At 35.1% G+C, this 15,787-nt stretch overlaps 1 protein-coding gene across 1 annotated transcript; it reads left to right on the forward strand.

Annotated features, from left to right (window-relative positions):
* Nucleotides 1-14,027: 14,027 nt before the first annotated feature.
* LOC131165532 (uncharacterized) lies at nt 14,028-15,059 on the forward strand. Its single transcript, XM_058123433.1, has one exon. It carries the CDS (start codon nt 14,277-14,279, stop codon nt 14,862-14,864), a length of 588 nt encoding a protein of 195 aa, XP_057979416.1. The 5' UTR covers nt 14,028-14,276; the 3' UTR covers nt 14,865-15,059.
* Nucleotides 15,060-15,787: the final 728 nt, after the last annotated feature.

The raw sequence follows: 15,787 nt of genomic DNA on the forward strand, positions 1-15,787 counted from the left end.
GATGATTGTATGATACAAGGATAGGTTAGGTTACTAAATCACACCCTGAGGCCCATTTCCGGGTTTAGGGTGTGACAACTTGGTATCAGAGGTAACCGAGTTGTTAGGTCTTGTAGACTTGGTTAGACATGATTTTGTGAACATACTAGAGTATAAAATGTAGGGAATGGGTAGAGGAGGTCGATGGTTGTCTTATATAGGGATTCATCGATGGTGTTCTGTGTTTTCCCTAGAATGACAATTTCAGTAAAATCGCGGCAAACCATTGATGGTTTCGTGTTTGTGTGGTAGGGCAGACCTAGACCTGAGAGTCTAGAGTTTAACATGATTATTTTGCAAATGATTATGTTAACTGTGCTATGATATAGGAATGCTAATCTATTCCTATACTATTTTTCAGTATGGAGCCCAAGGATAGTAACTGGGATAGTAGTTCAGAGGGGACTGCGAGTGAAGGGTCACCTTCCGTGCCTCGGGGTTTGACCAGGTAGATTAAACGGGAGATTGGGCGAAGTGTTAGGGGACGGGATCATCCACCTAAAACTGCGGGTTGTACCATTGAGAAGTTCACACGCATGCATCCTCTGAATTTTACTGGGGGATCTGACTCGATTGTAGTAGAGAACTGGGTGCAAAAGACAGAAAAGATACTAAAAGTTCTGCATTGCATTGATGAGCAGAAAGTTCTCTATGCTACATTTCAGCTGGTAGGAGAAGCGGAGAGGTGGTTGGTGGTGGTGAGTTTGCTTGAGGAGCAGAGAGTCGATTCACTTTGGATGACCTAGGGCCACTTTAAGGAGGTGTTCTTCGAGAGATACTTTCTGGCTTCCATCTGTGATGCAAAGGCAAATGAGTTCTCGAGTCTGACTCAGAGGACCCTGATAGTGCAGAGTTACGCAACTAGATACATTGAGCTGTCTTGCTTTGCACCGTGTATGATCTCAAACGAGTACATAAAAGCTCGGAGGTTCGAGAAGGGTCAGAGGAAGGACATCCGTAGGCTGATAGGAATGCTGCAGATTCGGGAGTTTTCAGTTCTAGTGGAGAAAGCCGCTGTAGTTGAGGCTGGTCTCCGGGAGGATGAGGTGGCACAGGATCAGAAGAAGAGGCCAGTAACTTCTGGTTCTAAGAATGGTTCTAGACAGGGATAGTGGAAGAAAAGGAACTATGGTTCAAGAAATCGCCAGAATATAGAACGGCAAGGTCTGCAGGGGGTTCCACCTCGCGTGCGTTGTGCCAAGTATCATAAGTGGCATGATGGGGAGTGCCAACCATTCATGGGTAACTGTTACCGCTGTGGCGAACCAGGCCATGTATCCTGAAATTGTCCTACACCGATGACTGGTATGACTGCATCGAGTCAGAATCGGGGACAGAACCAGCGGATGCAGAACACGCTGGCAACATGGTGACAAGTACCATGTTACTGCTTTTAAATAAAGTTGTTGTTTTATTCTATTCAGGAGCAACTCACTCCTTTATATCTGCGAATTTTATGAAAATGTGTGGGGCTGAAACTCAAGTGATGGATGAGGAGTTGTCTGTGGTTACACCATCTGGGAGTGTGATGATATGTAGGAAGATGTTAAGGAATTGCCTAGTAGTAATTTAGGGAAGATCGCTACCGGTGAATCTAGTAGTATACGACATGTACGGGTTTGATGTTATACTAGGGATGGATTGGTTATCCTCTAGTTTTGCGATGATTGACTGTCGTAGAAAAGTGGTGGTGTTCAGACCTCTTGGGGAGTAGGAATATGAGTTCGTGGGATCGTGTGTGTGTTCAACGCCACAGATTCTATCGACTATGCAGGAGAGAAGGTTACTCTTGGACGGTTATCAGGGGTACCTAGCTTGTGTGAAGGAACCACCACGAGATGATCTGAAACTTGAAGATATCCGAGTGGTTAATAAATTTCTGGATGTATTCCCAGAAGACTTACCCAGTTTACCTCCTAATCGTGAGGTTTAGTTTGCTATTGAATTGCTGTCAAACAAGGCACTGATTTCTAAAGCTACATACCGGATGACTCCAGCTGAACTTAGAGAGTTGAAGGAATAGTTGTAGGAACTATTGGATAAGGGCTTTATCAAACCTAGTGTTTTGCCCTGTGAAGAAGAAGGAGGGGTCAATGCGGATGTGCATTGATTACTGTGAGATCAATAAGGTAATAGTGAAGAACCGATACCCATTGCCTAGTATAGATGATCAGTTTGACCAGCTGCAGGGAACGGGGGTCTTTTCGAAGATCGATATACGGTCAGGGTATCATCAGGTGAGAGTTAGGACCGAGGATGTTGTGAAAACTGCTTTTCGAACCAGATATGGTCACTACGAGTTTTTGGTTATGGCATTTGGGTTGACTAACACTCCAGTAGTATTTATGGACCTAATGAACATGGTTTTCCATGAGTACCTGTACCAGTTCATAGAGGTATGCATCGACGATATTTTGGTATATTCTAAGAGTTCAGAAGAGCGCGAAAACCATCTAAGGTTGGTACTTCAGGTACTACGGGAAAAGACGTTGTATGCCAAGTTAAAGAAATGTGAGTTCTAGTTGAAGTAGGTCGCATTTCTTGCCCACGTCGTGTTGAGAGGTGCTATCTCAGTTGATCCAGGTAAGATAGAAGCAGTGGTTGACTGGGTGAAACCGAAGAGCATGCAGGATATTTGGAGTTTCCTAGGACTGACTAGGTATTACCGGCGGTTTGTTGAGGGATTCTCTAAGTTATCTAGCCCTCTGACACCATTGATGAGGAAGAGTGTGAGATTTGATTGGACCTATGAGTGCGAGCAGAGTTTCTAGGAGTTGAAACACCGACTGGTCATTGCTCTAGTTTTAACCATCCCATTTGGGGACTGTGGTTTTGTGATTTACAGCGCATCGCTGAAGGGTTTACGATGTGTGCTGATGCAACAAGGTAAAGTAATTGTTTATGCTTCTCGACAACTCAAGAAGTACGAGAAGAATTACCCCATGCATGATCTAGAGTTGGCGGCAGTGGTGCATGTGCTGAAGATCTAGAGACACTACCTTTACGGTGAGAAGTGTGAGATCTTCACGGACCACAAGAGCCTCAATACTTTTTCACGCAGAATGAGTTGAACATGAGGCAAAGAAAGTGGTTGGAGCTGATCAAGGACTACGATAGCACCATTAGCTATCATCCGGAGAAAGCTAATGTGGTAGCGGATGCATTAAGTTGAAAGTCAGAGTACGCAACAATATCTATAGTGACAGCTTAGCATCATATCAGACGAGATCTTGAAAGCCTTAGTGTGGAGTTGGTGGATGGTAATCATCAGGCTTTCATTGCTAGCTTGGTGATCCAACCAACATTATTAGAGAGGATTAAAGCCATAGGCTAGTGATGCGGAGTTAGTCAAGGTTGTAGAGAAGGTGCAGCAGGGGCTTGCTGCAGATTTTAACATCTCTAAGGAAGGCGTATTGAGGTTCGGAAACAATCTATGTGTTCCAAATGACGATTGGATAAGGAAGACGATTTTGGAGGAGGGGCATCATTCTTTGTATACGGTACATCCGGGTAGCACGAAGATGTATCGAGATTTGTGCAAATATTTCTAGTGGAGTGGCATGAAAACGGAGATTGCTCGATTTGTAAAGCAATGTCTAATGTGTCAACAGGTAAAGGCTGAAACTCATGGCCATTTCAGATCTACTATCCAGTCCATGGGTATCCTCTGTAGCCATAACATGCCGTGTCTGTAACCCATGGTTGCCCTGAGGATTTTTTTCACGCCATGCTTCCCCCCATGGTCAAGGTTAGGCAACCCGAAGGCTAGATCTAACCACGGCTAGCCGACCCAGTTAGATCAAATAATATCATATACCTATCTATAGTAACGAATGACCTGCCATATACCCTGGTTTGGAATCCAGGGGGCAATAAACAACTCTACTCTGGACCATTCACATTGCCACGCCACACGTTCCAGGAGTCCATGTGGTTGCCCTTTTCAACCGCTAGCATCGGTACCGTACTCGATATCATAACCCATCGCCGGGGTTTACATATCCATCCATCAGGGTTTTCATTTCCATTATTTCACTTTTATCATATCAACGTTTCCTATATCAAAACATATATTCATTGCAGTTGTTACGTTGCAATATTCACAATTCTAGTATTCACATTTCATTTCCAGTATTCACACTTCATCATTCACAAATCAATTCCCATGTTTCATTATTCATATTGCGGAATTTCACGTTGTAATATTTCCATATTCATATATCAAAATTCACATATCCAATATTCTCATTCAATATTCATAAAACAATATTCCCAATAGATTTCTCATTTTCTACTGTTTCATTCTCAACATTTCAATTTCACAATTCATCTCATAATAATATATAAGCAAATATGGGAATATATCACTTTTCATATATTTCATCATTTGCAATATGCACATATCAGTATTTCATTTTTTTCTTTTTTCTTTTTTCCATTTCATAGAAAATCATTTCCATATTTCCCATATTCTACATTTTTCAATATTCACATATATCAGTGTTTCATATTTCCACTATTCCCATAAAATCATCTTCATATATACATTTATCCCTTTTCAATATTTTCCCAAAAATCACATAACATCTCCACATTTAATTTCATTTTCTTAGGGATATTCATCAACATATCATTTTCCCAAATTTCCCATTTCAAATCACATTTTACACAATACATTTAATAATTTTCATAAAATCATATGCCACACAATTTCTCATCTATTATTTATATCATCATAATAATAATTTTAGGAAAAAATACAAAAATTCATTTCACATATATTTCAACCAGTATATCATAAAAATATCTGCTATAACTTATTCTCCTTATCTGTCTTACTGAGATGCCCACACAGTTCAATTTTGAGCCTATGACATTTCCAGTACAAAAACCTATAATTTCTATTTCCCCAGAACATTCAAAAGAATTCCAACATAATTTCCATAAAACATTTCTTAGGCTCCCAATAACCCAAATAAATTGTTAAACTCCAAAATAATCAACTTACCTCGGTTTCCTCAACTATGCCCACAGGGTCTCGAAATTACACCCACGACACTTACCTGAGTCCTGAATTCAATAACCCTAATTCAATCTCAGAATGCCCAATATTTAACATTTCCAAATCTACAATAATTAAACAATAATTAGCCCCTTAATAACCCCCTTAGCCTAATTATGGGGTTACGCCTACAACGACCCTACGAGAAATCCGCTCCACTAGACTTGTAGAGAATCATCCATAAATTCTCGTGGTGGTCTCCGATCGTCAATTGAGCTTAAGATTTATGAGAAATTGACGTAAAAGTGAGAATTGAGTTTACCCCAGGAGATATGCCTACGCTGATCTTATGACAAAAATGATGGTGGCGGAAAATGGGGTTTAGCGGTATTTTCTGATTTTCGATCGGGCAAAAATCAGCCAAGAAGTTGAGGAGAGTGGAAGAGAGAATGAAGGGAGAGACGTGAGAAGCCAGAGGAGGGGGGTGTTCAGCTTCTTCAAAAATTCTAAAATCCTAAAGCTTCTGTAAACATATATATATATATATATATATTATATTACTTATTTCATAATTCTTATTATTTAATTAATTAATTTATTATTCAATTTAATTTCAAATCTTAAATTATTTATTTATTTATTTATTTATTATATTATTTTATTTTATTTTTTACATTTCCAAACATATCATTTTCTGGGGCATTACAATTTTATTTGACACTGTTTTTGAAATTTGAACTGAGAAGATCAATAGGTTGGCGATACAAAGGAAAATCCTTCGGTGATTGATACATGGGTATTTGGGGAATTTTCTAATACCTCTATATGTGTAAGGTTAGCATAAATACAACGTTCTGACCCTGGTTTTGATAGATAGTGAATTTCAGTCGTCGCTTGCTCCCGTGGATGTAGGCATTCTACCAAACCACATTAAATCCTTTGTGTCGTGTGTTTATTGCTTTTGTTATCTGTGTGTGTTTTCATATTGTTCATTGTGTTTGCTGCATTGCACGATCGTTTCCGCATTCATTCACACAACATTGGAATTGCATGAACTGATATTTTTTATGTCTTTTAATTTTCAAATTTGGTGAATATTCTTATTGAAATAGAAAGGAAAATTTTGGATTATAAATACATGTAATCGCATTTTAAATTATAAGAATTTATAACTTCCTTAAGAAAATGGAAGATTAGAAGAAGAGAAAGTGGAATTTGAATAGGAAAGAATTTAATAGTCAATAGTAAAATTGGAATGGACCTGGAGCATTAATTTGAGTTTGGGAACTGAAACAGAAATCGGGCTAAGAAAAGAAATAAGACTGCATTCTTTAATGTCTGCAATTACAAATGAATGCTTTGTATTTGTACAGAGTAGAATGTAACTAAAAACTAACTAACTCAGATATAAACCAATGAAAAATATCCACATATTTAATCTATTTTATATCAATCTGTAATAGTCCCCCTCAAGATGATATGTATATATTATGCATATTCATCTTGGACAATAGCATATCAAATGGCTTAGATCCAAGCGGTTTTGTCATTAAATTTGCTATTTGGTGAGCAGAATTAACATGAAGAACAGTTAATAAGCCTCTTGAATTTTTCCGCGCACTAAATGGCAATCTATTTCAATGTGTTTGGTGCGTTCATGATAAACTGGGTTAGCTGCAATTTGGATTGCCGCCTTATTATCACAAAACAGCAGTGCTGGTTGACTATGTGGCTGATACAAATCATCAAGTAATGCTTTAATCCATATTATCTCACAAACGGTAAAAGTCATTGATCTATATTCTGCCTCTGCCGATGATCTTGAAATCGTGTGTTGTTTCTTTGATTTCCAAGATATTAGTGATTCACCAATGAACACACAATATCCACTAATTGATCTTCGTGTGTATGGACAACTAGCCCAATCTGAATCCGAAAAACCTTTGATATGAATATCTGAAGATCCTAAAAAAAATAGACCTTTTCCAAGAGCTAACTTTAAATATCTCAAAATTCTCATTACTGCTTGAAGATGTGGCACTCGAGGACAATCCAGAAAGTGACTCAAATGACGAACTGCAAAGGTGATGTCTGGTCTGGTATGAGTAAGATAAAGTAACCTCCCAATTAATCTTCTATAACCAGAAATATCATCAAGCACTACTCCCTCATCTTTTGACAGTTTGACATGAGTATCCATAGGAAATAAAACAGGTTTAGTAGCAAGTAAACCAAAATCAGCAATCAATTCTAGAGTATACTTTCTTTGAGATAAAGAAATACCCTTTTGTGATCTTGCAATTTCCATTCCAAGAAAAAATTTAGCTGAACCCAAATCTTTTAATTTGAACTGAACTGTTAAAGTTGTTTTGACAGCTTCAATAGCTTTCAAATCATTGCTAGTAAGTAGTATGTCATCCACATAAAGTCATAATGCCACGAACGAAGTTCCTTCCCTTTTGGTAAACAATGAATAATCTGCTTTTGACTGTGAGAAGCCAATATCAAATAGGACAGATTTGAATTTAGAATTCCATTGCCTAGATGCTTGTTTCAAGCCATAAAGGGATCTTTGTAATTTACATACCCTTGTGTCCCCCTTAGGAAGATAACCATGAGGTGCTGTCATGAATACTTCTTCATCTAAATCTCCATATAAAAAAGCATTATTGATATCTAAGTGAAAAAATACCAATTATGTATAGCAGCTAGTGATAGAACACATCGAACAGTTACCATTTTTGCAACAGGTGAGAAAGTTTCAAAAAAATCTAGGCCTTTTTTTTTAGTATACCCTTTGGCTACAAGTCTTACTTTATGTCTCTCAATAGAACCATCTGAATTGTATTTTATTTTATACACCCACTTACAACCTATAGGCTTTTTATCAGGAGGAAGTGATGTTAAGATCCAAGTATTGTTTGATTCTAATGTAGATAATTCCACAGACATGGCATCTCTCCAATGAGAATGCCTGACAGCTTGATGATAAAAACTTGGTTCTATTTCAGAGGAAATTGCAACAGAAAAAGTTTTATGTGATTTAGACAATTTTGAGTATGACAAAACATCAGAAATGCTATATTTATTACCTGAGTTAATTGCAGCAGCGCAGGAGATGATTTAGAAGCAGAAGCAGCTAAGTTGCAGTGATAACTTTGCAGATATTTAGGTGCTTTGTGCATTCTGGTTGATCTTCTAAGAGAAGGAAAATGATTTTGATCACTTAGAGATGGAATATTTATGTTCTTTGTGTTGATAGGATTTACTGGTCGATGTGGTGTATTAACAGACAAAAAAGATATAGGATTTTCAATGGAATCAGGAATTGATTTTGGAAGAACAATATTATCTGATTTTGAATGAAAAATATGTAAAGTAATATCCAGATCTGAAGTATTAGTTGATGAGTCATTTTGTAAAAGAAATGGGAATATTGATTCATGAAAAACTACATCTCTAGAAACAAAAAATTTTTTAAGTTCCAAGCCATATAGCTTATATCCTTTTATGCCAAAAGGATAACCTATAAAAATACATTTTCTAGCCCTTGGTGAAAATTTGTTCTTATTATGAGTAATGGTTGATGCATAGCATAAACAACCAAAAACTCTCAAATGACTATATAATGGAACTGAATTATAAAGAACTTCATGTGAAGATTTGTTGTTTAGAACTAAAGATGGAATTCTGTTTATAAGATGACATGCTGTTAGTATACATTCCCCCCAAAAAATTAAAGGAATATTTGATTGAAATCTTAAAGCTCTTGTTACATTTAACAAATGTTGATGTTTTCTCTCAACTATAGAATTCTGTTGAGGTGTTTCTATGCATGACATTTTATGTATAATACCTTTTGAAGCAAAAAAACCAGTCATTTTAAATTCTAGACCATTATCACTCCTTATGCATTTTATTTTTCTTCCAAATTGTGTTTCAATTAAATTGTAAAACATAATTAATATGTTTCCAACTTCAGATTTGTTTTTCATCAAATAAACCCATGTAAATCTTGAATGGTCATCAACTATAGTGAGAAAAAATCTGGATCCATTATGGGTTGAAACCGAGAATGGTCCCCATATATCACAATGAACAATATGAAAAATAGAACTTTCATTATATGTATGAACTTGGAAAGGAAGTCTCTTATGTTTTGCCAATGGACAAACAGTACAATGATCAAAAATTTTATCTGTAAAATTGATATCAGATACATTTTTGGAAAGGAAGAACAATCTGGACATGGAAGGATGTCCTAATCTGCTATGCCAAACTTTAGAGTTTGTTACAAAATTGATAAGACTCGATTTAGATTGAATCTTATCATTATTAGAACCTGATTTCTGCAATATGTATAAACCAACTTTTCTTCTAGCTATCCCAATCATCTTCCATGGGGTATGCTCCTGAATGAAACAATAATCAGATGAAAAAATGAATGAACATTTATGTGTTGAAGTAAGTTTACTTACAGAAAGTAAATTGTATGAGAAAGATGGTACACAAAGTACATCTTTAAGAATTAAAGTTTCTGATATTCGAACCACACCAATATGGGTAACATGTATGTTATCACCATTTGGCAATGTTATGGAGATGTTTAGAATCTTTGGAATGGAAGTAAACATATCAATGGAATGAATAATATGATATGTGGCTCTGGTGTCTACAATCCAAGTATTATGGGATATTAAAGTGTAAATTGATGCACTTAAGGAAATACTTGGATTAGATGATATACCTTGAGTGGAATGAGCAGCAGATTTAGAAACAACATTTACTGCTTTATGATTGGTATTATCATCAGGCTGTGAGTGAATTAAAGATAACAATTTTTGATAATCTTCTTGAGAGAAAGGCAATTGATTAAAGTTCTCAAAGGGATTATTCAAAAGTTGACCCGAAACTTGATTTGTAGATGCTTGAAACTTTCCTTTCTATCGGCCAGAATTTTGCTTGAATTTAGGAGGATAACCATGAATCCTATAGCATTCATCCACCGTATGATTATTCAAGCCACAGTGAGTGCAATACAATTTTTCTCTTCTTGTTTGCTGTTTTCCAAAATTAAATTTCTTCATATCTGAGTTTGTATCTTGCCTTTTGCTCATGAATGCAGCAGTATCAACCAAACTGTTCTTGCTGATTTCCTTTTGTTTTTGTTCTTGCATCATTAAAGAAAAAACTTTATTTATGTCTGGCAATGGATCCAACAATAGAAGTTGTCCTCTGATATGAGAAAAACAATCATTTAAACCCATCAAAAACTGTACTACATGCTGTCGATTTTGATAACTCAAAATTACCTTTATTGCACCACAATTGCATTTTTGTAAAGCTTCACATGAACATCAGGAATCTGATTATAATTCGACAATTCATCCCACAAAGACTTGAATCTTGTATAGTAATCTTGTACAGACAAATCTGCTTGAACCAAATCTGATAAATCTTTTTGCAATTGTGAGATTCTTGGACCATTACCTTGAGTAAATTGGTTCTTTAAATCCAACCATATATCTCTCGCTGTTTTCGCACATATTATGCTGCACCCAATTTCCTTTGAAACAGAATTGATCAACCAAGAAGACACCATATTGTTGCATCTGTCCCAGAATTCATACGATTCATCTGTGAAGCTCGGTTAAGAAATCAATCCATCCACGAAACCAATTTTATTCTTTGCTTTGAATGCCATAATCATGGACCTGCTCCATGTATGATAATTGTCCCTAGTGAGGATATTTGACACGGGAACTGTTCCTGCCTTCCTGGCGAATCACCATTTTGAAGGTGATAGCAGCTTAGAATATTATCCATGCTGAATGTAGAAACAAAAGTGAAAAAAAAAACAAGAACCAGAGTATTCTTGATGCTTATACAAATCCTTATCTTCCTGTAAATCAAATTGCAATCGAGGGAGTAATGCAGCCTGCTTTAGGTCCTGATGGAAAGAAAAAAGAACTTGAGATTAATGTGCTGCTTGCTTCGATTGAGAATATGCTATCACTGTGGATGTTCTTGACACAGTGTTCTCTGCATTTGAAGCTGTAAAAAAAAATTGCTATATTTGACAAGAATGGTGGAATGCATGCTCTGATACCATGAAACAGAAATCAGACTAAGAAAAGAAATAAGACTGCATTCTTTAATGTCTTCAATTACAAATGAATGCTCTGTATTTATATAGAGTAGAATGTAACTAAAAACTAACTAATTCACTTATAAATCAATGAAAAATATCCACATATTTAATTTATTTTATATCAATCTATATCAATCTGTAATAGGAACACATTTGAAATTTCTATTTTACATAAAATACACGATGAAGAGTAAAATTGACAATATAAATTTTATTGTTTTGAGAACTACCATATTTTTTACTATACACTTTTAGAAGTAGTTTAATTTTACTAATACATTAAGCTTTAACAACATTATAATTATGTTAATGTAATATAATTAATATATGCTAGTAATATATATAGATAGAAGTATTATTTTTATAAAATTTATAATTTTGAATGGTTAACTATGCAGATTAACTATGAGTTGATGTAGGGATACAATTAATGCTTTAAGTGAATTCTAAACGGTAAGTGAGATAAACTCAAGTTGTGTCCTTCCACTCAAAATCTACCCTATTTACATTCGTAAAGAAAGATATCCGTATTATTGCCAAGCTTGAGAGGATGTTGTGTCCTTCGCCTGAATTTTAATGAGGACCATAATAAAAACCTGCCATAGGCTAGACCACATAAAAATTTGGGTCTGATGTATTAATTGTGGGGCTGGAATCCGGATGGGCCTCAACAAATTTGGGTTTTCATTTACTGTGCCCAGTGCTCACCGGTCCCTGTATTAACTTCTTCACATCTCAACCTCTTCCCCCGCGCAAGAATCCTCATTGACGGCTCATATGTCTCCACGTCATCCTCCAATCAAATTCAACGGCGTGGATGCCTCCAAAGTGGCGCCGGGGCCTCCCCCGCTTAATAAATTCATAGCTACTGCGTGCGACCACGAACGTACCGGATGTCCCCTCCTCCATTATTATTAATTTTTTTATAAGAGCATTAAATTTTGATAATTTTAATAAATGTTGCATTTGAAATTATAAATTTTAAATCTAAAATTTAAATTTATATAAATTTAGATAAATTTTGAAATCTTAAATTTAAATGTGGATAAATTTGAACACATTTTAATAAAATTTTATATTATATCTTATCCAAATCCAATACAAATTTAAATCCAAAATTTCTCCAAATATAACATAAGATAAAAGTATTCACGAGTTGATTCAATCAATTTAATTTAATTAGTTTGGCTAAAAGACTAAACCTAAATCAAACATTTGATATTATGATTTAAATTGGTTTGACTTGATTTGATTATCGAGTGGGTTAGATCAAGTTAGCTATTTAGTTTGCCAAATATAATAATATTTGTTATATTGAAAACACTAATTATATTGATGTCATTCAAGTTAAACATATTATGTTAGCAAAAAATTTATTGAAAAATATTGTCAGTGTAACAATATGATTTAGCATAATAAGTACATCATAATTTTTAATTTTGCATTGATAATATAATATAAAGAAAGGTTCTAATAGTAATAGATCAAAGAAATACTATTTTTATTGCATGTTTAACATGTATAATATCAACCATATTAAATTATAAATTGAGAAATATGTCTATTACTTTCAGAGGATTAAAACTTCACATCCATAAATATTATAATGAATGGAAAATATTAAAAATTAAAACAATCCAAAATGTACAAATTCCACATTCCATCATCTTATGTATTCTTTTATATAGGTTCTGAAATATTTACCGGCCCTTATTATTATTATTATTATTATTATTTACCAGATATATATTAGAGGTGGATTGGATTAGGTCTAGTAGGTTATATACTAAACTCATGAAAACAATCCATATAATCGGTTATGTAAAGTAGGAAACCACCGGGTATCAACCGACTCCATAAACATAAAAAATCAATTTTTTTAGTTGGTCGATCTCATTAAGGTTGTCAAGTTAGTAGATTGGATAGGTCATTTTCAACGCCCCTAATTTAGATGTCTCTAAAGATGATTTTTATAATTTTTCAAAATAAAATTTGGTCTCAATTATTAATAATAATTTTTGTTACGTGTATTTTTTTATTATTCTAAATTTGGGAGAATCGAAACGTATTTGAATAATATCTCCTATAGGAATAGACACTTATCTAATTAAATCTCACTTTATGACTAATCTTTGAAGCAATATTGTCTCACTCCCTTCGAGGAGACAGATCATTGAACAGTTAGGGTTAGATAATGATCTTTCTTGTCAATTAACTAAACTTGATTATATATTAATATTTCAAACAAATTTTAGAAATATTAATCTATATTTTTCATGTGGTAATTGTGAATACACACACTACGTATATTTCTAAATTTTTAAAAAATAATACGAGAATTATGCAAATAATGAAAGAACAAGTTGTAAACTTACTGATAATTTTAAGAGGAATATTAATCAATTTACTAAATTATCTATCAATTAATTTTAGTTCAGCTTTTAAACCATTTCAAGTTCCTTAGTTAATACTTACTATGTATTTATATTACCTATTCATAATAGTTTATGATTATAACACAAATATATTAGAGTCCTCATACATAATTAATGTGTTTATAATTTTTTTAATATATTTTTTCGAAATGTAACATTACATAAATTGAAATTTTAACTAAAAGTAAAATAAAGATTTAATATTATTTTTAATTAAATCATAAAATTAAAATAAATAATTAATTTAATAAAAAAATTAAAGTTTAAGAGTACTGAGTAATTTTTTAAGAAATATAAATTTATTTACCACACATTAATTGATAATTTTTTATTTTAAAGACTTAAAATTTTCCAATGTCTCCTTAATAAATAGAAGTGACTGGCTCACACAAACAAGGATGCATGTGGTCATAGCATATTAGTATATGATACAAGCATTTTATATTTGTCAGTCTCCAAATTTCCAATTGCAGGGGTCTTAAATAGTTACATTGAACAACAACAAGTCAAATAAATGCCAAACCAGGTGCTGAGATTTCGTTTCCCCACCTTCTTTAATCGTCTGCTTCTTCTTCCTCCACCAGACCTTTAATATCTCCACACAGATCTCCAGATCTGCAAACCCAGATTCAGACCCAGCCACTAAAAAATGCACACCAATGGCCGCACCACCTCGCTTCTTCAAATCGAGCACGACGCTAAATTCTTCAGCAGGCTTCTCTCCAGAGAACGCTCCTCCTCCGCCGCCTCCTCCCGCAGAATCTACTACGGCGGAGCCGCCGCGTCCATTCCATTCCTGTGGGAGTCGAGGCCGGGCACCCCCAAACACCCCAAGTTCTCCGATTCATCTCCGAACGATGATGGTATTCCTCCCCCCATCACTCCTCCTCCTTCCTACACTTATCCCCAAACACACAGCATCTACAAATACTCCAAACACTCCGCAAAGCCCAATCTTCTGCACGCCATTTTTACCATGCTCCCTCGGAGCCGCCGGAGGAGCAGGACCCACATGTTTATTCCGCCGATATCGTCTTCCTCTATGTCGTCGTCGTTGTCTTCGTCGCGTTCGTCCTCCTCGTACTGCTCGCCGCCGCCTACCAATTCGACGATTCGAGACGACGATCGATTCAACGCGAAACGCAAAAGCTCCGGTCGGTTTAGCGGATGCTGTTCGGTGGGGAACATGAAGAATGCGTTATTGTCGGTCGTAGGAAATCGATCTCCCCAGAGGTAATCATTAAGTAATCGATCAATCAAAAGATTGATTGTGAAATGTTCGTATGTATTTACATACATCGTGTAGCATGCATCGATCGATTGATCTTAATTGGTCGTGGTTTACTGTATTTAGTTTTGTTATATTTTTTTTTTGGGAAACCTCTAAAAATAAGATCATGCTGAATCACATCCATGATTGAACATGTTAAAATTTTTTGCGGTGGGTACTGCTGAATCATCATCATCATCTGCATGATTTTCATGGGCACTGTAACCGTCATCGACATGAACTCTAGATTTTGATCAATGGAACAGGGATAGGGAAGCTCAGGCCATTAATTAGTTAATTCCATTTTGTCCACTGGTTTATTTATTTACTTAATATATTTTTATTGTTTAATGTTGAAAAAGGAAAAGAAAAGAAAAAGAAAGGAAAGGAGTTTAATGGAGGGATGGAGAGGAAGATTATTTAATATAGAGTAGGTATTAGGTCAGATGATAGCATTGAATGCAGGAGAAGTAGAGACAGGAAGGTTTGGTTAGGTTAGGGCATTGTTTGGATGTTCTTGGTCATGAGGCTTAATAGGTTAATAAAGAACTCATGTACCTGAAAATGGTAAATGGATGAAATGCTAGCCTCTATTTACAAATTTTTGTGTACTTACTTCCTTGATGAGCCATTGACAATTAACTATGAAGTATCTATATATGAACTCTCTCTCTCTAAAAAAAGTACTAATTGTGATGAATTAACTATTCATAAAAAGGAAAGTACTTAATGTCATGACCCATATGAGAGCATAAAGAGAGAGAGTCCACTTATTCCATACTCCATAAGAAAAAAAGAGAATTTTAACCTACAAAAAAAAATCAAATGCAAAAAAAATGTATGTAAACTATCGGGGCAAGTGAATCAAGTCGACTTACTAGCTTATTCGA

This window comes from Malania oleifera, chromosome 10 (genome assembly GCF_029873635.1).
Source record: "Malania oleifera isolate guangnan ecotype guangnan chromosome 10, ASM2987363v1, whole genome shotgun sequence".
Taxonomy (NCBI): Eukaryota; Viridiplantae; Streptophyta; class Magnoliopsida; order Santalales; family Ximeniaceae; genus Malania; species Malania oleifera.